Source organism: Oncorhynchus masou, chromosome 31 (assembly GCF_036934945.1).
Source record: "Oncorhynchus masou masou isolate Uvic2021 chromosome 31, UVic_Omas_1.1, whole genome shotgun sequence".
NCBI lineage: Eukaryota > Metazoa > Chordata > Actinopteri > Salmoniformes > Salmonidae > Oncorhynchus > Oncorhynchus masou.
The window spans coordinates 16,266,894-16,292,466 of record NC_088242.1 but is presented as its reverse complement, the minus strand read 5'-3'; the positions used below and the strand labels follow the sequence as shown (position 1 = coordinate 16,292,466).

The 25,573-nt window shown below is 45.3% G+C and overlaps 1 protein-coding gene across 1 annotated transcript in view; it reads right to left on the bottom strand.

Moving 5' to 3' along the window:
* LOC135523499 (proteasome activator complex subunit 4B-like) overlaps window positions 1-25,573 on the bottom strand; it is an 83,148-nt gene that overhangs the window by 51,160 nt on the left and 6,415 nt on the right. Inside the window, exons 2-6 of the mRNA XM_064950212.1 lie at window positions 20,100-20,240; window positions 19,493-19,609; window positions 16,330-16,374; window positions 4,499-4,648; window positions 4,075-4,138 (exon numbers count right to left, since the gene is read on the bottom strand). Coding sequence (XP_064806284.1) covers window positions 4,075-4,138; window positions 4,499-4,648; window positions 16,330-16,374; window positions 19,493-19,609; window positions 20,100-20,240 — 517 coding nt within the window. The remainder of the gene's footprint in view (window positions 1-4,074; window positions 4,139-4,498; window positions 4,649-16,329; window positions 16,375-19,492; window positions 19,610-20,099; window positions 20,241-25,573) is intronic.

Here is a 25,573-nt window from a genome sequence, read left to right as displayed (position 1 = left end):
ACCACACACACACACACACCGGGCATCGTGCTAATACTACCACACACACACACACCGGGCATCGGGCTAATACTACCACACACACACACACCGGGCATCGGGCTAATACTACCACACACACACCGGGCATCGGGCTAATACTACCACACACACACACCGGGCTAATACTACCACACACACACACACACACACCGGGCATCGGGCTAATACTACCACACACACACACACACCGGGCATCGGGCTAATACTACCACACACACACAGGGCATCGGGCTAATACTACCACACACACACACACACAGGGCATCGGGCTAATACTACCACACACACACACCGGGCATCGGGCTAATACTACCACACACACACACCGGGCTAATACTACCACACACACACACACACACACACACCGGGCATCGGGCTAATACTACCACACACACACAAACCGGGCATCGGGCTAATACTACCACACACACACACACACACACACCGGGCTAATACTACCACACACACCGGGCATCGGGCTAATACTACCACACACACACACCGGGCATCGGGCTAATACTACCACACACACACACACCGGGCATCGGGCTAATACTACCACACACACACACACCGGGCATCGGGCTAATACTACCACAAACACACACCGGGCATCGGGCTAATACTACCACACACACACACACACACAGGGCATCAGGCTAATACTACCACACACACACACCGGGCATCAGGCTAATACTACCACACACACACCGGGCATCGGGCTAATACTACCACACACACACCGGGCATAAGGCTAATACTACCACACACACACACCGAGCATAAGGCTAATACTACCACACACACACACCGGGCATAAGGCTAATACTACCACACACACACACGGCATAAGGCTAATACTACCACACACACACACACACCGGTCTAATACTACCACACACACACACACACCGGTCTAATACTACCACACACACACACACACACACACACACCGGGCATCGGGCTAATACTACCACACACACACACCGGGCATCGGGCTAATACTACCACACACACACACCGGGCTAATACTACCACACACACACACCGGGCATCGGGCTAATACTACCACACACACACACACACACACACAGGGCATCGGGCTAATACTACCACACACACACACCGGGCTAATACTACCACACACACACACCGGGCTAATACTACCACACACACACACACACACACCGGGCATCGGGCTAATACTACCACACACACACACACCGGGCATCGGGCTAATACTACCACACACACACACACACACACACACACACCGGGCATCGGGCTAATACTACCACACACACACACACACACACCGGGCATCGGGCTAATACTACCACACACACACACACCGGGCATCGGGCTAATACTACCACACACACACACACACACAGGGCATCGGGCTAATACTACCACACACACACACCGGGCATCGGGCTAATACTACCACACACACACACCGGGCATCGGGCTAATACTACCACACACACACACACACACACCGGGCATCAGGCTAATACTACCACACACACACACACCGGGCATCAGGCTAATACTACCACACACACACCGGGCATCGGGCTAATACTACCACACACACACCGGGCATAAGGCTAATACTACCACACACACACACACACACACGGCATAAGGCTAATACTACCACACACACACACACACACACACCGGTCTAATACTACCACACACACACACACACCGGTCTAATACTACCACACACACACACACACACCGGGCATCGGGCTAATACTACCACACACACACACCGGGCATCGGGCTAATACTACCACACACACACACACCGGGCATCGGGCTAATACTACCACACACACACACACACACCGGGCATCGGGCTAATACTACCACACACACACACACACCGGGCATCGGGCTAATACTACCACACACACACACACCGGGCATCGGGCATCGGGCTAATACTACCACACACACACACTCCGGGCATCAGGCTAATACTACCCACACACCGGGCATCAGGCTAATACTACCACACACACACACACACACACCGGGAATCAGGCTAATACTACCACACACACACACACACCGGGCATCGGGCTAATACTACCACACACACACACCGGGCATCGGGCTAATACTACCACACACACACACCGGGCATCGGGCTAATACTACCACACACACACACACACACCGGGCATAAGGCTAATACTACCACACACACACACACACACACACACACACGGCATAAGGCTAATACTACCACACACACGGCATAAGGCTAATACTACCACACACACACACACCGGGCATCGGGCTAATACTACCACACACACACACACACACACACACACACACACACACACACACACCGGGCATCGGGCTAATACTACCACACACACACACACACACACACAGGGCATCGGGCTAATACTACCACACGCACACACCGGGCATCGGGCTAATACTACCACACACACACACACACCGGGCATCGGGCTAATACTACCACACACACACACACACCGGGCATCGGGCTAATACTACCACACACACACCGGGCATCGGGCTAATACTACCACACACACACCGGGCATCGGGCTAATACTACCACACACACACACACACACCGGGCATCGGGCTAATACTACCACACACACACACACACACCGGGCATCGGGCTAATACTACCACACACACACCGGGCATCGGGCTAATACTACCACACACACACCGGGCTAATACTACCACACACACACACACACACACACACCGGGCATCGGGCTAATACTACCACACACACACACACACACACACAGGGCATCGGGCTAATACTACCACACGCACACACCGGGCATCGGGCTAATACTACCACACACACACACACCGGACATCGGGCTAATACTACCACACACACACACACACACCGGGCATCGGGCTAATACTACCACACACACACACACTCCGGGCATCGGGCTAATACTACCACACACACACACACACACTCCGGGCATCGGGCTAATACTACCACACACACACACACTCCGGGCATCGGGCTAATACTACCACACACACACTCCGGGCATCGGGCTAATACTACCACACACACACACACTCCGGGCATCGGGCTAATACTACCACACACACACACACACACTCCGGGCATCGGGCTAATACTACCACACACACACACACTCCGGGCATCGGGCTAATACTACCACACACACACTCCGGGCATCAGGCTAATACTACCCACACACCGGGCATCAGGCTAAGGCTAATACTACCACACACACACACACACACACCGGGCATCAGGCTAATACTACCACACACACACACACACCGGGCATCAGGCTAATACTACCCACACACCGGGCATCAGGCTAAGGCTAATACTACCACACACACACACACACACACCGGGCATCAGGCTAATACTACCACACACACCGGGCATCAGGCTAATACTACCACACACACACACACACCGGGCATCAGGCTAATACTACCACACACACACCGGGCATCGGGCTAATACTACCACACACACACACCGGGCATAAGGCTAATACTACCACACACACACACACGGCATAAGGCTAATACTACCACACACACACACACACACCGGGCATCAGGCTAATACTACCACACACACACACCGGGCATCAGGCTAATACTACCACACACACACACACACCGGGCATCAGGCTAATACTACCACACACACACACACACACACCGGGCATCAGGCTAATCCTACCACACACACACACACACCGGGCATCAGGCTAATACTACCACCACACACACACACACCGGGCATCAGGCTAATACTACCACCACACACACACACACACCGGGCATCAGGCTAATACTACCACACACACACACCGGGCATCAGGCTAATACTACCACACACACACACCGGGCATCAGGCTAATACTACCACACACACACCAGGCACCAAGCTAATACTACCACACACACACAGTGTGTCAATCAAGTGAGCGATGTCTAACTTACCACCTCCCAACCTGGAAGGTTCTGTACTGCCACCCACAAGCTGATGAGTTCATCAAACCATAACCTGGTGAACATCAAACAGTCTGTCAAACACCATATTAACGCTTACTGTGCTACACACACACACAACCAATGTCATACGTGTGGCAGTTACAGCATGCTCAAAATATTATCTTGCCTTTCATTAGAGAATAACAATTGTGATCATGTTTTGAGGGCAACATTAAAATGGTATTTTTATGCCGTAGAGATGAACAATTCTGGAAACCTTCCTGTAATCATGATAGAATAAGCAGTAAGGGAATCCACCATATGGGATTTATGAAAAACCTGGGAACTTTTCAAAATGTTCCATTATCTTCGCGACCCTATGACATGGTGGAGATGTGTGTGTGTGTGTGCGCGTAGGTGTGCGTGTTCTCACTTAAAGCCCTTGTGGTGCAGCTCTGGGGGTAGGGTGGTGGGGAGGAAGAGCTCAAAGTATCCTATAGCTCTCTGCATGGTCACATCAAATGGACAGAGCAGTGGACGCCACTCCTCCAACATCTCCTGGGTGGCCGACTCCGGGAAGTACCTGAAGAATAAAACAATTAGATTATTTATTGGACTACTGTGTTGGTGTAATGTATATGAGCCATAGGCCTGCAACCTAAAGACAATATCTACATGCATTAATTTTCACTCGCCAAGGACTAACAATATGTGATAAGCATATGGCAATAGTTATTTTTAAACGCCTGCAGAATAATCACACTAATGAATTTATTTCATAACTGACCCCACAGCATAAAGGTTACATTTTAAAAATCCCACACCAAGACACGCAAAGAGCAACGTTGCACATAGAAAATTGTCAATAATCAAGGGCTGGTAGACAGAAATATATTCCTTATAATAGAATTTATATTTTCGCTGCTATGGCTTAGCATTCCATTTGTACACGGTATATTAAACAATGGTAGTTTAGCTGGCGTTTAGTTTAGTTAATGGAATCAGATCATGAGAAGACGTGTGAACACAATGTCAACAGCACTTCAACCTCAGAAGAGCTGTTATGCAGCGTTATAGCCCCACACCTCACCTCACTCCACCTCTATTCAATTCAAAGGGCTTTATTGGCATAGGAAAAATGTGTACATTGCCAAAGCAAGTGAAATGGATAAACAAAAGTGAAAAACAAAAAGTGACCCGTAAATATTACAAACTACAAAAGAACAAAGACATTTCAAATGTCATGTTTAAATAGTGTTGTAACAATGAGCAAACAGTGGAAAAAAAGGGAACATAAATGTGTTGTATTTACAATGGTGTTTGCTTGTGGCAACAGGTCACACATCTTGCTGCTGTGATGGCACACTGGTGTTTCACCCAATAGATATGAGTTTATCAAATTATTTTATTTTTTATTCTTTGTGGGTATGTGTAATGAGGGAAATGTGTCTCTCTAACATTGTCATACATTTGTCAGGAGGTTAAGAAGTGCAGCTCAGTTTCCACGTCATTTTGTGGCCGGTGTGCACATACCCGGTCTTCTCGAGAGCCATGTCTGCCTACGGTAGCCTTTCTAAATAGCAAGGCTATGCTCACTTGAGTCTGTACATAGTCAAATATTTCCTTAAGTTTGGGTCAGTCACAGTGGTCAGGTATTTGCCACTGTGTACACTGTTTAGGGCCAAATAGCATTCTTGTTTGCTCAGTATTTTTGTTCATTCTTTCCAATGTGTCAAGAAATTATCTTTTTGTTTTCTCATGATGTGGTGGTGTCTAATTGTGTTGCTCTCCTGGGTCTCTGTGGGGTCTACTTATGTTTGTGAACAGAGCCCAAGGACCCACTTGCTTAGGGGACTCTTCTCCAGGTGATGGCTTTGTTATGGAAGGTTTGGGAATCGCTTCCTTTTAGGTGGTTGTAAAATGCAAGTTATTTTCTGGATTTTGATCATTAGCGGGTAATCGTCAGAATTCTGCTCGGCGTGTATTATTTGGTGTTTTACGTTGTACACAGAGTCTCAATTTGGTGTTAGTCCCATTTTGGGAATTCTTGGTTGGTGAGCGGACCCCAGACCTCACAACCAGAGGGCAATGGGTTCTAAACTCAGCAAAAAAAGAAACGTACTCACTGTCAACTGCGTTTATTTTCAGCAAACTTAACATGTGTAAATATTTGTATGAACATAAGATTCAACAGTCAAACTGAACAAGTTCTACAGACATGTGACTAACAGAAATGGAATAATGTGTCCCTGAACAAAGGGAGGGTTCAAAATCAAAAGTAACAGTCAGTATCTGGTGTGGCCACAAGCTGCATTAAGTACTGCAGTGCATCTCCTCCTCATGGACTGCACCAGATTTGCCAGTTCTTGCTGTGAGATGTTACCCCACTCTTCCACCAAGGCACCTGCAAGTTCCTGGACATTTCTGGGGGTGGAATGGCCCTAGCCCTCACCCTCCGATCCAACAGGTCCCAGAAGTACTCAATGGGATTGAGATCAGGCTTCTTCGCTGGCCATGGCAGAACACTGACATTCCTGTCTTGCAGGAAACCACGCACAGAACGAGCAGTATGGCTGGTGACATGACCATCATGCTGGAGGGTCATGTCAGGATGAGCCTGCAGGAAGGGAACCACGTGAGGGAGGAGGATGTCTTCCCCATAACACACAGCGTTGAGATTGCCTGCAATGACAACAAGCTCAGTCCGATGTTGCTGTGACACACTGCCCTAGACCATGACGGACCCTCCACCTCCAAATCGATCCCGCTCCAGAGGACAGGCCTCGGTGTAACGCTCATTCCTTCGACAATAAAGGTGAATTTGACCATCACCCCTGGTGAGACAAAACTGCAACTTGTAAGTGAAGAGCACATTTTGCCAGTCCTGTCTGGTCCAACAACGGTGGGTTAGTGCCCATAGGCGATGTTGTTGCCGGTGATGTCTGGGGAGGACTGCCTTACACAGGCCTAAAAGCCCTCAGTCCAGCCTCTCACAGCCTATTGCGGACAGTCTGAGCACTGATGGTGGCATTGTGCGTTCCTGGTGTAACTCGGGCAGTTGTTGTTGCCATCCTGTACCTGTCCCGCAGGTGTGATGTTTGAATGTACCGATCCTGTGCAGGGTTGTTACACGTGGTCTGCCACTGCGAGGACGATCAGCTGTCCGTCCTGTAGCGCTGTCTTAAGCATCTCACAGTACAGAAGTGCTCTTCACTTACAAGCTGCTTACTTCCGGCGCCGACAGAGATGGCCGCCTCGCTTCGCGTTCCTAGGAAACTATGCAGTTCTTTGTTTTTTTATGTGTTATTTCTTACATTAGTACCCCAGGTCATCTTAGGTTTCATTACATACAGCCGAGAAGAACTACTGTATATAAGATCAGCGTCAACTCACCATCAGTACGACCAAGAATATGTTTTTCGCGACGCGGATCCTGTGTTCTGCCTTACAAACAGGACAACGGAATGGATCACATGCAGCGACCCCAAAAAACGACTCCGAAAAGAGGGAAACGTAGCGGTCTTCTGGTCAGACTACGGAGACGGGCACATCGTGCCCCACTTCCTAGCATTCTTCTTGCCAATGTCCAGTCTCTTGACAACAAGGTTGATGAAATCCGAGCAAGGGTAGCATTCCAGAGGGACATCAGAGACTGTAACGTTCTGTGCTTCACGGAAACATGGCTCACTGGAGAGACGCTATCCGATGCGGTGCAGCCAACGGTGCAGCCACCCCTCTTCTTACCTTTCTGGTAAGAAGAGGGGTGGGGGTGTATGCCTTATGGCTAACGAGGCATGGTGCGATGAAAGAAACATACAGGAACTCAAATCCTTCTGTTCACCTGATTTAGAATTCCTCACAATCAAATGTAGACCGCATTACCTACCAAGAGAATTCTCTTCGATTATAATCACAGCCGTATATATCCCCCCCCAAGCAGACACATCGATGGCTCTGAACGAACTTTATTTTACTCTTTGCAAACTGGAAACCATTTATCCGGAGGCTGCATTCATCGTTGTTGGGGATTTTAACAAGGCTAATCTGAAAACAAGACTCCCTAAATTTTATCAGCATATCGATTGCGCAACCAGGGGCGGAAAACCTTGGATCACTGTTACTCTAACTTCCGCGACGCATATAAGGCCCTGCCCCGCCCCCTTTTGGAAAAGCTGACCACGACTCCATTTTGCTGATACCTGCCTACAGACAAAAGCTAAAAAAGAAGCTCCCACGCTGAGGTCTGTCCAACGCTGGTCCGACCAAGCTGACTCCACACTCCAAGACTGCTTCCATCACGTGGACTGGGACATGTTTCGTATTGCGTCAAATAACAACATTGACGAATACGCTGATTCGGTGTGCGAGTTCATTAGAACGTGCGTTGAAGATGTCGTTCCCATAGCAACGATTAAAACATTCCCTAAACAGAAACCTTGGATTGATGGCAGCATTCGCGTGAAACTGAAAGCGCGAACCACTGCTTTCAATCAGGGCAAGGTGTCTGGTAACATGACTGAATACAAACAATGCAGCTATTCCCTCCGTAAGGCTATCAAACAAGCTAAGCGTCAGTACAGAGACAAAGTAGAATCCCAATTCAACGGCTCAGACACAAGAGGCATGTGGCAGGGTCTACAGTCAATCACGGACTACAGGAAGAAATCCAGCCCAGTCACGGACCAGGATGTCTTGCTCCCAGGCAGACTAAATAACTTTTTTGCCCGCTTTGAGGACAATACAGTGCCACTGACACTGCCTGCAACGGAAAAATGCAGTCTCTCCTTCACTGCAGCCGGAGGGTGAGTAAAACATTTAAACGTGTTAACCCTCGCAAGGCTGCAGGCCCAGACGGCATCCACAGCCGCGCCCTCAGAGCATGCGCAGACCAGCTGGCTGGTGTGTTTACGGACATATTCAATCAATCCCTATACCTGTCTGCTGTTCCCACATGCTTCAAGAGGGCCACCATCGTTCCTGTTCCCAAGAAAGCTAAGGTAACTGAGCTAAACGACTACCGCCCCGTAGCACTCACTTCCGTCATCATGAAGTGCTTTGAGAGACTAGTCAAGGACCATATCACCTCCACCCTACCTGACACCCTAGACCCACTCCAATGTGCTTACCGCTCAAATAGGTCCACAGACGATGCAATCTCAACCACACTGCACACTGCCCTAACCCATCTGGACAAGAGGAATACCTATGTGAGAATGCTGTTCATCGACTACAGCTCGGCATTCAACACCATAGTACCCTCCAAGCTCGTCATCAAGCTCGAGACCCTGGGTCTCGACCCCGCCCTGTGCAACTGGGTACTGGACTTCCTGACGGGCCGCCCCAGGTGGTGAGGGTAGGTAACAACATCTCCTCCCCGCTGATCCTCAACACTGGGGCCCCACAAGGGTGCGTTCTGAGCCCTCTCCTGTACTCCCTGTTCACCCACGACTGCGTGGCCACGCACGCCTCCAACTCAATCATCAAGTTTGCGGACGACACAACAGTGGTAGGCTTGATTACCAACAACGACGAGACGGCCTACAGGGAGGAGGTGAGGGCCCTCGGAGTGTGGTGTCAGGAAAATAACCTCACACTCAACGTCAACAAAACTAAGGAGATGATTGTGGACTTCAGGAAACAGCAGAGGGAACACCCACCTATCCACATCGATGGAACAGTAGTGGAGAGAGTAGCAAGTTTTAAGTTCCTCGGCATACACATCACAGACAAACTGAATTGGTCCACTCACACAGACAGCATCGTGAAGAAGGCGCAGCAGCGCCTCTTCAACCTCAAGAGGCTGAAGAAATTCAGCTTGTCACCAAAAGCACTCACAAACTTCTACAGATGCACAATCGAGAGCATCCTGGCGGGCTGTATCGCCGCCTGGTACGGCAACTGCTCCGCCCTCAACCGTAAGGCTCTCCAGAGGGTAGTGAGGTCTGCACAACGCATCATCGGGGGCAAACTACCTGCCCTCCAGGACACCTACACCACCCGATGTTACAGGAAGGCCATAAAGATCATCAAGGACATCAACCACCCGAGCCACTGCCTGTTCACCCCGCTATCATCCAGAAGGCGAGGTCAGTACAGGTGCATCAAAGCTGGGACCGAGAGACTGAAAAACAGCTTCTATCTCAAGGCCATCAGACTGTTAAACAGCCACCACTAACATTGAGTGGCTGCTGCCAACACACTGACACTGACTCAACTCCAGCCACTTTAATAATGGGAATTGATGGGAAATGATGTAAATATATCACTAGCCACTTTAAACAATGCTACCTTATATGTTACTTACCCTACATTATGAATCTCATATGCATACGTATATACTGTACTCTATATCATCGACTGCATCCTTATGTAATACATGTATCACTAGCCACTTTAACTGTGCCACTTTGTTTACATACTCATCTCATATGTATATACTGTACTCGATACCATCTACTGTATCTTGCCTATGCTGCTCTGTACCATCACTCATTCATATATCCTTATGTACATATTCTTTATCCCCTTACACTGTGTATAAGACAGTAGTTTAGGAATTGTTAGTTAGATTACTTGTTGGTTATTACTGCAATGTCGGAACTAGAAGCACAAGCATTTCGCTACACTCGCATTAACATCTGCTAACCATGTGTATGTGGCAAATAAAATTTGATTTGATTTGATTTTTTGACATTGCAATTTATTGCCCTGGCCACATCTGCAGTTCTCATGCATCCTTGCAGCATGCCGAATGCACGTTGACGCAGATGAGCAGGGACCCTGGGCATCTTTCTTTTTGTGTTTTTTCAGAGTCAGTAGAAAGGCCTCTTTAGTGTACTAAGTTTTCATAACTGTGACCTTAATTGCCTACCATCTGTAAGCTGTTATTGTCTTAACAACCCTTCCACAGGTGCATGTTCATTAATTGTTTATGGTTCATTGAACAAGCATAGGAAACTGTGTTTAAACTCTTTACAATGAAGATCTGTGAAGTTATTTGGATTTTTACGAATGATCGCTCACAGCTTTGTTGAAATTACCTGTGGCGCTGATGTTTAGGCCGAGGCATGTATAGATTTTTGTCTGCAATAGGGCAACAGTGTTTAGATGGAATTTGTATTTGTGGTCCTGACAACTGGACCTTTTTTGGAACACCATTATTTTTGTCTGCTTTAGGCCCTCCATGGTTGGGGACAGAAGTCCAGATCATCAGCAAACAGAATACATTTTACTTCAGAAAGGGTGGGGCTTAAGATGCAGTCCTGTCTCACCCCACAGCCCTGTGGAAAGAAATGTGTTTTTGCCCATTTTAACCGCACACTTGTTTGTGTACATGGATTTTGTATGTTTTCCCCCCAACACCACTATCCATCAAATTTGTATAGCAGACCCTCATGCCAAATTGAGTCAAAGGCTTTTTTGAACAAAGCATGAGAAGACTGCCTTTGTTATGTTTCTTTGTCAGTTGGGGTGTGCTGGGGAGTACGTGGTCTGTCATATGGTCATTTGGTAAAAAGCCCGTTTGACATTTGCCCAGTAGAAAATGTTTGAGTCTGCTGTTAATGATAATGCAGAGGATTTTCCGAAGGTTGCTGTTGACGCATAGTTATTGGGGTCAAATGTGTCTCCACTTTAGTGAATTGGCGTTATCGGTCCTTGGTTCCAAATATTGGGGAAGATGTCAGAGCTAAGGATGATAACGCTTAAGGATTGCATTTTTTTTGCCTGAAATGACATTCCCAAATCTAACTGCCTGTAGCTCAGGGCCTAGCTCAGGATATGCATATTCTTGATACCATTTGAAAGGAAACACTTTTGACTTTTGTGGAAATGTGAAATGAAAATAGGAGACTATAACACAGATCTGGTAAAAGATAATACAAATAAAAATTATTTTTGTACCATCATCTTTGAAATGCAAGAGAAAGGCCATAATGTATTATTCCAGCCCAAGTCTACCAATACTGTAGAGGTTAAAGAGTTGAAGTATAGCCAATTGGAATTTGTGGTCTGTAAATGTTATCATTTCTATTAGGATACCATCAACACCACAGGCCGTTTTGGGTTGGAGGGTTTGTATTTTGTCCTGTAGTTCATTCAACGTAATTGGAGAATCCAGTGTGTTCTGGTAGTCTTTAATAGTTGATTCTAAGATTTGTATTTTATCATGTACATGTTTTTGCTGTTTGTTCTTTGTTATAAGGCCAAAAATATTGGATCCGTAGTTTATCGGTACATCTCCGTTTTGGATAGATAACTCTTCTTGTTGTTTGTTTAGCGGTTTCCAATTTTCCCAAAAGTGGTTAGATTCTATGGATTCTTCAGTTACATTGAGTTGGTTTCAAATGTGCTGTTCCTTCTTTTTCCATAGTGTATTTCTGTATTGTTTAATGATTCACCATAGTGAAGGCATAGACTCAGGTTTTCTGGGTCTCTATGCATTTGTTTCAATTTCTTTTAGGTTTTTGCATTCTTCAAACCATTTGGGGTTCGTGAGTGGCACAGCGGTCTAAGGCGCTACATCTCAGTGCAAGAGGCATCACTGCAGTCCCTGGTTCGAATCCAGGCTGCACCACATCCAGCTATGATTGGGAGTCCCATAGGACGGTGCACAATGGGCCCAGCGTTTGGCCGGGGTAGGCTGTCATTGTAAATAAGAATTTGTTCTGAATTGCCTAGTTAAATAAATAAAAAATTGATTTGGAAGCCGAAAGGTCAAATATACTGTTTAGGCATTCTACTGCCAAGTTCACGCCTTCACGATTACAGTGAAATGTTTTGTCGAGGGAAGTTGCCTAAAAGGGATTGTTGTTGCCTAATTGTTCTTTGGTAGGTTTCGACACTACTCTCCTGCCTTGCATTTCTTAATATTATTCAGTTCCTTTGGCTTTGATGTCTCATGATTGAGTATTGCTCTGTTCAGGTAGACTGATTTTGCTCTGATCTGATAGGGGTGTCAGTGGGCTGACTGAACACAGAGACTCTGGGTTGAGGTCAGTAATAAAGTAGTCTACAGTACTACTACCAAGAGATGAGTTATAGGTGTACCTACCGTAGGAGTCCCCTTGAAGCCTACCACTGACTATGTACATGCCCAGTGTGCAACAGAGTGGCGCAGTGGTCTAAGACACTGCATCTCAATGCAAGAGGAGTCACTGCAGTACCTGGTTCCAATCCAGGCAGCATCACATCTGGCCGTGATTGGGAGTTCCATAGGGCGGCGCACAATCGGCCCAGCGTCGCGCGGGTTTGGCCGTCATTGTAAATAAGAATTTGTGCTTAACTGACTTGCCTAGTTAAAATACATTTTTAAAAAGATCTGCAGGAGTTGTGACCTATGTTATTTGGTTATGTTGTCCTAGTTGAACCTCGGGGAGGGAACGCGGTAACCTCCAGGTAGGTGTTTGTCCCGGTCTGTGCTGGGTGTCAGGTTCCTGTTCAGTTCTGGTATTTAGGTCACCAAAGACTAGTACATGTCCCTGGGCCTGGAAATGGTTGATCTCCCCTTCTAGGATGAAGAAGCTGTCTTCATTTAAGTATGGGAATTCTAGTGTGGGGGTTATAGGTAGCACACAGGTGGATATGTTGCCCTGTTGAGATCATTTCCTTTAGAATTTCCAGCCAAAATGTAAATTGTTCCTGTTTTGATTAATTTAAGAGTGTGAGTAAAGTCTGCTCTATTCCAAAATAGCATAACCCTGAGCCACTTCCCTATTTCACACCTGGTAGGATGGTAAATGGGACTATGAGCTATCTGTAACCTAGAGGGCAACCAGTGGGTCCACCTCTATACTATGTTTCTAGTAGGATGATAATGTCTGTATTCCACCTCTCGCTCGCTCTCTCCTCTGCTCACAGTCACAGGAAACTCCCCAGGACAGAATTAGATTTAATAGGATTATTAACCAACTAGTAGGTACACTAGCAACTCAGGGACTCAGTGACTAAGCTTAGACACACATGCTCACACAAACCTAGTCTTGCTTTGCATCCAGGGATGGATCTAGCCATTATGACATTCGCAAATTGTCAGTCGATATGCCTAAACTAAGTCCCTACGGGAGAATTGTTCCTGACAGTTCAGTTTCACAGAATGTGTCTTATTTAATGCAGAGTAGACATGTGCCTGTCTGCATCTCTACTCTAGGTCTATCATTCAATTGCAGGAGTGCTGAAGTAAGCACAATAGGTTAACATGCCATGTGAAAGAATCAGGTATTTTGGAACAGAAGAGACTGATTTGTTGCCGTACTTCCGAGAGCACACACTTGTTCTTTTCTAGCGAGGGATGGAAGACGGGAGCAGCACAGTATAGGCAGGTTGGCCACCTGGCAGGCAGACAGAGGCCTAGTGCATGGTTCTATGTGCAATCAAAATCTGTATCTCGCAATGGCATGCTGTATCTCACAATTTCCTGGCTTGCAATGTCTCAACTTCAGTAACGCAGGGCCTATCATCAATGAAGGATAGGATATTCTACACGCAACAGACCGAAGACTGAACACACAATCGCATCATTAGTGAAGAGAATGAGCAGGCGAGCCATCGCGAGGCTCTATCACATTAGTGGAAACCAAGATTGTTCTGGGCAGGTCTTCTGGTTTTGACAAGCAGAAGTGACTTTTCGTAGCAAGATTATAGAATTTATGCAGCAGTTTAGGAGAATTAACACAGCAGGTTAGAAGAATTAGGTTAAGGTTAGGAAAGGGTTAGCAATTGTCCCAGATGACACGACTTGAACATATCTATCTATAACCAGGCCTGCCCTGAAACGGTCTTGATTTCCACTAATGCGATGCTGCCAGGGCAAGGGAGAATGGGAGGAGGCAGGCAGAATGAACCGTGGTGCGCATATGTCTTGGTAATCTGTGTCTCGCCTTGCAATATGTTTTGTGATAATTGCACAAGTGCTGTCACGTTACCAGAGTTTGGACTTCGACACCAGGTTTAGTATCCCGATACTCTATACCAAAACGATACCACGGCAACAAAACAAAAACAGAGTGTATTAGCTAAAGTCACAGAATAAACACGGGTCTTTATTTTTTTCAACATTGAACAATATGTTGATAACTGGTAAAACTAAAATAAATAGAATATCTTCTATTCTACACTGAATAAAAATATAAATGCAACATGTAAAGTTTTGGTCCCAAGTTTCATGAGCTGAAATAAAAGATCCCAGAAATGTTTAAACACACAAAACGCTCTAAAATGTTGTGCACAAATTTGTTTGCATCCCTGTTAGTGAGCATTTCTATTTTGCCTAGATAACCCATCCACCTGACAGCTGTGGCATATCAAGAAGCTGATTAAAGAGCATGATCATTTCACAGGTGCACCTTGTGCTGGAGTCAATAAAAGGCCACTAAAATGTGCAGTTGTCACAATGCCACAGATGTCAAGCTTTAAGGGAGAGTGTAATTGGCATGCAGGATTATCCACCAGAGTGGTTGTCAGAGAATTGAATGTTCATTTCTCTACAATAAGCCGCCAACGTCGCTTTAGAGAATTTGGCTGTACGTCCAACTGGCCTCAGTTTGCTGATGTCAACATTGTGAACACAGTGCCCCATGTTGGTGGTGGGGTTATGGTATGGGCAAGCATAAGCTATGAACAACAAACAATTGCAATTTATCGATGGCAATTTGAATGCACAGAGATACCGTGACGAGATCCTAAGGTCCATTGTCATGCCATTCATCTGCTGCCATCACCTCATGTGTCAGCATGATAATGCATAGCCCCATGTCACAAGGATCTGTGCACAACTCCTGGAAGCTGAAAATGTCCCAGTTCTTCCATGGCCTGCTTACTCACCAGACCTGTCACCCATTGATCACGTTTGGATGCTATGGATCAACGCATACGACACATGTTCCAGTTACGGCCAATATCCAGCAACTTCGCACAGCCATTAAAGAAAAGTGGGACAAGCTTCCATAGGCCACAATCAACAGCCTGATCAACTCTGTGCGAAGGAGATGTGTCGTGGCGCATGAGGAAAATGGTGGTCACACTGCACAGTGATTTTATTTAGTGTGGGGAATTGTTTTAGGTTAGGGATCTTTAATGTTAAGATCTCAATTTCATTTAAACATTATAACGTTCACACCCCTAGACAAAATAACTCTTAAGGTGGTCCTCCAACTGTGTGAGTGTTGACCACAAGTGTCCCAAGAGTAGGCCTAAATGCAACCATGAGCTCAGCAACTGAATTCATTAACAAATACATAGATCATAGGGGTTTAAAAATATACTTACGGTCTGCAGCTTCTCACAAGTGTTTTCAAAACGTTTTCCACCGAGCTAGAAACAGAGGGAGGAGAGAGAAAAAGAAAGAAAGGTGAGGCATCAGAACAGAGACAGATGTGTCTAAGGTGACTTAAATCAAACAATGAACACACTGAACACACCAACGCAACTAGGACAAGGATGAGTGACTGACTACAGGTACAGCCAAACCACGCATTTAAAGTGTACTGATCAAGTGTAGTGGGAAAAGTCCTGACTCGCTACTCCTTTAGGGTGTGGTCACTACCAGTATGTTCATATATTATGGCGCATGTAATGAAGCAGTAGAGACTAGTGTATGTACCGGATCAACTCAAACACAGATGAAAAGTAAGGGATGTGTTGGGCAGGTGTGTACATCCACACAGCAAGGGAATCGAGGACACACAAACTGGCATAGCATGACAAAAGGAACTACAGAAACACCCGCCCCCACACAATGTGACTATTCCAGGGCCGTTCAACCTTTGTCCTGGATGGCCATGGGCCAGCAGTGTAACAGCAGCACATGAATGGTACCTAATTAACAGATTTACTCTGTTTATTCACAATCATCAGAATGAAGTCTTTTATCGGGCCTGGGGAAATGTCTTGGAGGGAAAGTGACTAGGCCTGAGGCTTTATGTAAACAGTAGGACTAGCCGTTATTACTTGTAATGAATGCTGACCTTGACAGTGGAGATCGTTGCCCAAAAGGCAGATGCCCTCAGCCATTGTCTGAGGCTTTTTATCACCTAGCCTGACTAAAAACAGTAAACATATCTGGGGAATGTAACAGAAAAGGTTTACCAACAGAAAGTGGTTTGGACAAGTTCAAGTAGTCCCTTGAAATGAGTACAACTTACTGCCATTGTCCATTTTCTTCTGTTTGGTGCCTAAATAATAAAACCAATACTAGGCCTCCATTACAGGACTTCTGACTGCTGTGGTTTTGGATTGGTTACTTTAATTTTTTGGCACAGTTACAATAGGGCCTCTGTATATAATGGCTTGTAAAGGTTAGACTTGTGTGACTAAACTCAGTGTCACATAAGTGTCAACAGATTTAGCTGAGGACCAATATAACCCCAGCCGTTAGGCTCAAACACTCTCAATCCCCTGCCTTGCCCTCCACTCGTACATGCACGCTGAACTCAAGTCATGCGTTCTAAACTGCCCCTCTGTCCCATTCAACCACGCTCTAAGCTCCGTTTCATTTAAGCATTTTTCAAATCAACCTGATTGCATTGCTTTAATTCAATAGACTAATGGGAACTACAACGAGCGATTTCTGCCAAGGATTCTTGGCTTTGCATCTCAGGGCTTGAGTGAGGAGAGCCTAATCTCTCCTTTCTCCTGAAATGTGCACTTGTTCACTTCCCTTTATGGATTTCAAAGGAAATGATTGCTAGGCCTATATTGAAACTCCCTCTAGCCCATTCCAACACAAATATAATTATTTTAAATTTGTGGGAAGTAGTGAAAGGATGCACACTTTAGGAGGAAGGAGAAATTTGTGGGATGCAACCCACAGACAGACCACACTGAAAATCACCAAAGTAATCCACCGAAATAATCATGCAAAGCAGCATGACCAGAACACCATTACCAATGGCCAGACACTCAAGATTTGTGCTCTTTTGTACCACAAAGATGTCATCCTTTCATGGCCGTTTAGAAACCGGTGACTTCAGAATGGGCTAGGCTACTCTAGTTGGTCAATCCACCAAATCATATGGGACTTGACAAAGGGGGAGGGGGATACATAGTCCAGTTAGATGCAGTGCGACAGTGTCCAATATGAGAGAAATGTAAACATTGCTTTTTGGTTCATTTGTAGTTGATTTTATGTCAAACAAGCTGCGTGGGGGTGTCCAGTGTGCTTTTTGGTTTTCAACATGCAACATAGAAAAATTAAAACCAAAAAGAGTGCCTCAATAAAAGGATGAAAAACAAAAAAACACAAAAGAGAAGCGTTGTCCTTACCACCTCTGAAACAATTTTATCATTACGTGTTTAGAGGAAGCACGAGGCCGTAGGGAACTGAATGTGAGAGGAGACAAAGGCATAAAAACACATTCAGATTCACACTATGAAAAGCCAATCCATTTCAATTAAATACATCCCCAAAAATTACACCTTTTTTTGTACTGCAGCAGCGCATCGCACATTTAAAAAAAAATGTCACTGCTCGTTTTCTTTAAAAACAAAGGGCCAAGCATCAGTGAACAAACAGTAGCAGCTTGCTTCCCTTGGTGAGAGAGCTGATGACTGTTATGTGCTAGCAAGGCTTTGTAGTGACACACAATGTTCCCATAGACCCATACAAGAGCACCTCGCACTGCTTGCTGGGAGAAAAGTTGGGGGGGTTCCACTAGATTCCACAGCCAAAACTTGCTATATCGTAAAAAGCCATTAAAACAAACATTTGCTTTTAAGTCTTAAATTAAGGTTAGGGTTAAGCAATATGTTTAAAATAAAAACAAATCTAGAAGATTTTTTTTTTTTAGAAATAGGCAGGGTTTACAACTTTGTGGCTGTGGAAGCTAGTGATGACCAGGGAAGGCAGCTCTAGGGCTATATGCCACCTGGGGGTAGGTACAGATTTTTCCACATTCAGAAATTAGCCCAGGCAACAACTGGGGGCAGGGACAACAGAACATATGTGCATGTAAGAAAGGATGCATCGGGGGGGGGGGGCTGAACTGTATTAGGCAGTACCATAGCAATAGGCAGTACCTATACAGTGCCAACAGATACCAACATATTATAGCAATGTTTTTCACAATAAACCCATTTATAACACCACTAGAGATTCAGGGGTGAGGTCCATTTAAAAATAAAAGGTAATATCGATGAGTCTACATCATCGTGCGAAGCGGGGCACCGCCACCTTCCTGCTTTTAGAATCTTCCAAGCATGCCTCAAGGAAGGGCTCAAAATGGGAAGAACCAATAGTGGCAGTCTTGGATGACTTTTGGATGTCATAGTGTTGACTCTAATCGGGAAGTCACCCCGCAGTGTATGATGATGTCATAACACAGACTTTTACTTGAAGGTTTTACAGCGAAGTAGGTTGGTTTCAATATGCAGAGTTATTTTTTATTTTCAAAGACTGTTTTAACCGTGCTGGTAAAAGAGAAGAGGGGCGTACTTGGGGAACCAGTTTAGTCCCAGGTGTTCAGTCTTTGAGTAGAGGATCCTGTCTTGCAGCTCATACAGGGGTCTCCAAGGCAACTCAAGATCCTCCCGCGACAGCAGCTCTCGTTTCCTGTCAGAAATAATAGTAGGTGGGGTTAAAACATGTAAAAGTACTTCATTTAGACTGTCTCTGTTGCCTCAGAGCTTCACACAATGAGGTGAGGGCAGGCCTCAATTTACAGAGTATTTCAACTCTTAAATGTGAGCGACACTTGAACTTCTCATACAATGAGGAAAACAGTAGACCCGCCAGTCACTGACAAACAAATAAATAAAGTCTGTTTAGAGTCCTATGATGTGACATTGATTGATGAGGATGGCAAAGACCTTGCATCATACTGGTCTCAAGCTTGTTGATGGGGTTTTGTGTGTTTCTTACTTTAGGAGGTTGAGTGTGTGAGGCCCTCCATGAGCGAGCAAAGCCCATCACTGTGTGTGTAGCAGTAGCTCATGCTAACTTGAAGTTGATGAGGTGGGCCAGAACTCGCATCATGCCGATCTCCAGCATGTCAATGTGTGTGTTTGCATGCGTGACCGTGTGTTTAGCCCATGGGTCTTACTTAAGGAGGTTGATGAGCAGCCGGGCTAGTCCTTGCATCATACTGATCTCCAGCTTGTCGATGGTGATCAGCTTGTACAGCAGCTGGATGAACAGCACATGGTCCTCCTTGCTGAACTTCCTGCCGTACAGCCGCATGTACCTACAAGAGAAGAAAAGCTTTAGGCTACAGCCACAAAGACGCAAGAACGCGGATTAAATCATATTCATTCAACAACTGTCGGTTTTTACCAGTCAAAAGTTCAATTCAACGCAACTATTCTCTGACGAACTGAATATCCAAAAAGGACTAAAGCCTAGTGTGTTTGACAGACTATCAACTCTGATTACCAACATCTGTCAAAGGAGGACTCCCACTGGGAAAAAAAGGAATTTTCAGACACAAAAATGTGTGGCCCAAGCCATGGGGCTAGGCCTATAGCTAGCCCGAACATCCACAGTTCAAAGTGAGCTGGCCAGGGAATAATAAATGCTTGACTTCTTGTATTGCGCAGAATGGACAGAAAAGGAGCTTTGGGCTATCCCTATATATAAAGTTAAATATAATATAAAGTTGCTGCAGCACAATAAATATGTGCACACGCCACAGAGACTCATGCTTCTGAACAGCAAAAACAGCTTTATGGGTATAGCCTAGTATAGAGCAGGTGAATAAGAAATGTAGTACGAGGGTTTTTCTTTATTTTTACTATTTTCTACATTGTAGAATAATAGTGAATACATCAAAACTATGAAACAACACATATGGAATCAGGTAGTAACCAAAAAAGTATTAAACAAATAAAAATATATTTTAGATTCTTCAAAGTAGCCTCCCTTTGCATTGATGACACTCTTGGCACTCTCTCAACCATGTTCATGAGGGATGATTTTCCAACAGACTTGGAGTTCCCACATATGGGAACTGCTTTTCCTTCACTCTGCAGTCCGACTCATCCCTAACCATCTCAACTGGGTTAAGGTCAGGTGATTGTGGAGGCCAGGTCATCTGATGCAGCACTCCATCATGTGTCCTTACAAAGCCTGGAGGTGTGTATTGGGTCATTGTCCTGTTGAAAAACAAATTATAGTCCCATTAAGCGCAAACCAGATGGGATGACGTATCGCTGCAGAATGCGGTTGTAGCCATGCTGTTTAAATGTGCCTTGAATTCTAAATAAATCACAGACAGCGTCACCAGCAAAGCACCCCCACACCATCTCCTCCATGCTTCATGGTGGGAATCACACATGCAGAGATCATTCGTTCACCTACTCTGTGTCTCACAAAGACACAGCAGTTGGAACCAAAAATCTCAAATTTGGACTCATCAACCCAAAGGACAGATTTCCACAGGTCTAATGTCAATTGCTCGTGTTTCTTAGCCCAAGTAGGTCTTCTTATTGGCGTCCTTTAGTAGTGATTTCTTTGCAGCAATTCGACCACGAAGGCCTGATTCACGCAGTCTCCTCTGAACAGTTGAAGTTGAGATGTGTCTGTTACTTGAGCTCTGTGAAACATATATTTGGGCTGCAATTGAGGCTGGTAACTCTAATGAACTTATCCTCTGCAGCAGAGGTAACTCTGGGGTCTGGCGGTCCTCATGAGAGCCAGTTTCATCATAGCACTTGATCGGTTTTGCAAGGTTCTTGAAATTTTCCAGATTAAGACATGTCAGAAAGTAATGATGTACTGTCATTTCTCTTTGCTTATTTGAGCTGTTATTGCCATAATATGGACTTGGTCTATTACCAAACAGCCCTATCTTCTGTATACCACCCCTACCTTGTCAAAAAACAACTGATTGGCTCAAACACATTGGGGAAATAAATACCACAAATTAACTTAAGGCACACCTGTTAATTGAAAAGCATTCCAGGTGACTACCTCCTGAAGCTGGTTGAGAGAATGCCAAGAGTGTGCAAAGTTGTCAAGTCAAAGTGTGGCTACTTTGAAGAAACTCAAATATATTTGGATTTGCTTAACACTTTTTGGTTACTACATAATTCCATATGGTGTTATTTCATAGTTGTGCATCTTCACTATTATATAGTAAAATAGTCAAACTAAAAATAAATAAACCTTGAATGAGTAGGTGTCCAAACCTTTGACTGGTACTGTATGAGTAAAGCAAATCGGGAAGGAGAAGATGCTAGGCCTTTAGCTAGATTCCGTTTCAAGGACAGCAACTCCCACACACAAAGCTTGCAAAGTAACAATATTGTATTAAACCTCGGCCTAAATTGCCTAGGTCCCAGTGACTCAGTCATAGCCTGGTCAGACATATGCATTGGCATGTAGGTTTAGTCCCAAATGGCACCATATTCTCTACACAACACAGACAGAGTAACCTGATGTAAATGCTACAACATTAACAAGGTGTGAAGACACCGTCTAAGTGCAGCTATTTCCATAAACCAGGATGGAGCCTATACACTTGGAACTGGTCTCTTCTGGTTTGGGGAGCTCTGACGAATGCCTTACATTCAGAAGTTCTGAAATGGTTCACACAAAAATGTGCGTCGATCTTTGTCAATTGTATAGTCTATTCTATACTGAAGGTATAGGTCTGGGGCACGCTCAGCAATAGGAAAGGGGGATACCTAGTCAGTTGCACAACAATACATTCAACTGAAATGTGTCCTCCGCATTTAACCCAACCCCTCTGAATCAGAGGTGCGGAGGGCTGCCTTTATCGACATCCACGTCTTCGGCGTCCAGGGAACAGTGGGTTAACTGCCTTGCTCAGGGGCAGAACGACAGATTTTTACCTGGTCAGCTCTGGGATTTGATCAAGCAACCTTCGGGTGACTGGCCCAACACTAACCACTAAGCTACCTGCCGCCATATCCAACGTTCATATAGAAATATAGTACCCAGAACAAACATGCATATCTGACATGCAGAATAAGGAATCAAATGCATTTGTCACATGCACCAAATACATAAATACAATAAAATTGATCAGAAATACAGTGTAGACATTGTTAATGTTGTAAATGACTATTGTAGCTGGAAACAGCAAATTTTTAATGGAATATCTACATTAGGCATACAGAGGCACGTTAGCTAATATATCATTAGAAAAGCATTTTGCAATTATGTTATAACAGCTGAAAACTGGCCCTCTTTAGACTAGTTGAATATATGGAGAATCAGCATTTGTGGGTTAGAGTACAGACTCAAAATGGCCAGGAAGAACTTTCTTCTGAAACACAGTCTATTCTTGTTCTGAGAAATTAAGGCTATTCCATGCGAGAAATTGCCAAGACTGAAGATCTCGTACAATGCTGTGTACTACTCCCTTCAGAGCAAAATGTCTCTAACTAGAAAAGAAACAGAAGTGGTGCACAACTGAGCAAGACAACAAGTACATTAGAGTAGAGTTTGAGAAAGACACCTCAAGTCCTTAAATGCAGCTTCATTAAATAGTACCCGCAACACACCAGTATCAATGTCAACAGTGAAGAGGGGTAAAGTGAATATGCATAGATAATAGACAGCAAGTAGCAGCAGTGTAAAAACAAGGGGGGGGGCAATGTAAATAGTTAGGGGCACAATTTTACAAATATTTTTATGGCTCAAGGGTGTAGAAGCTGTCAAGGAGCCTTCTGGACCTAGACTTGGCGCTCCAGTACAGCTTGCCGTGGGGTAGCAGATAGAAAGGTCTATGACTTGGGTGGCTGGAGGTTGACAATTTGTTGGGCCTTCCTCTGACACCGCCTAGTATAAAGGTCTTGGATGGCAGGAAACTTGGCCCCAGTGATGTACTGGGTCGTACGCACTACCCTCTGGGGACCCATGCCAAATCGTTTCAGTCTCCTGAGGGGGAAAAGGTCTCGTCATGCCCTCTTCACAACTGTCTTGTTGTGTTTGGACCATGATAGATTGTTGGTAATGTAGACACCAAGGAACTTGAAACTCTCAACCCGCTCCACTAAAGCCAGGTCGATGTTAAATGGGGCCCTGTTTGGCCCTCCTTTTCCTGTAGTCCACGATCAGCTCCTTTGTTTTGCTCACATTGAGGGAGAGGTTGTTGTCTAAGACATCATCCCTATAGGCTGTCTCATCGTTGTCGGTTATCAGGCCTACCACTGTTGTGTTATCAGCGAACTTAATGGTGGTGTTGGAGTTGTGCCTGGCCGTGCAATCATGAGTGAACAGGGAGTACAGGACGGGACTAAGCACACACCTGAGGGGCTCCAGTGTTGAGGATCAGCGTGACAGATGTGTTGTTGCATACCCTTACCACCTTGTGAACACTATGGTGTTGAACACTGCACTGTAGTCAATGAACAGCATTCTCACACAGGTGTTCCTTTTGACCAGATGGGAAAGGGCAGTGCGGAGTGCAATTGCATCATCTGTGGATCTGTTGGGGTGGTATGTGAATTGGAATGGGTCTGAGGTGTCCGGGAGGATGCTGTTGATGTGAGCCATGACCAGCCTTACAAATCACTTCATGGATACCGACCTGAGTGCTACAGGGCGGTAATTATTTAGGCAGGTTACCTCCGCTTTCTTGGACACAGGGACAATGGTGGACTGCTTGAAACATGTTGGTATTACAGACTCGGTCAGGGAAAAGTTGAAAGTGTCAGTGAAGTCACTTACCAGTTGGTCAGCGCATGTTTTGAGTACAAGTCCTGGTAATCCGTCTGGCCCCGTTGCTTTGTGAATGTTGATCTGTTTAAAGGTCTTGCTCACATCAGCTACGGAGAGCGTGATCACACAGTCATCTGGAACAGCTGGTACTCTCATGCATGCTTCAGTGTTGCTCGCCTCAAAGCAAGCATTAAAAGGCATTTAGCGCAACTGGTAGCGCATCCGATGGCAGATATTAAAAATTTTTGCGTCCTTTTAAGCATTCTCGTACAGTTAGTTAACACACACACATGGAAGCAGCAGTCTAAGGCACTGCATCTCAGTGCAAGAGGCGTCACTACAGTCCCTGGGTCGAATCCAGGCTGTATCCCATCCGGCCGTGATGCGGGAGTCCCATAGGGCGGCGCACAATTGGCCCAGCATTGTCCGGGTTTGGTCGGGGTAGGCAGTCATTGAAAATGAGAATTTGTTAACGGACTTGCCTAGTTAAAAAAAGGTAAAAAACACACACAAAAAAAGATTGTAAATGCCAACAAAACATATGTCCCCATTACCAGTAAAACATAATCAAAACCTATTTCTTTCACTTACTTGCTGTGCTGTTTCGTTGTTCATTTGTTCAGTCGTTTTATTCTCAACCAGGATTTCTATGCAACGCCGTTTGGATCTTTGCGTGTCAAATAAGAAAACAATTACCAGTTGATAACACTATTTTATGTGTCAAATAAGCTTGTTGACCAATCAGGACCTGAATATGGCTGCACGTCACAATTTAACACGTTCATTCATTTTTTATGTTGTTATTACACATTGATTACACTATCACTTGTATTTGTCACAACGATTAATCGTTATGTATGCTATGATGCTGGTAAAGTTGTCTCGCGCACT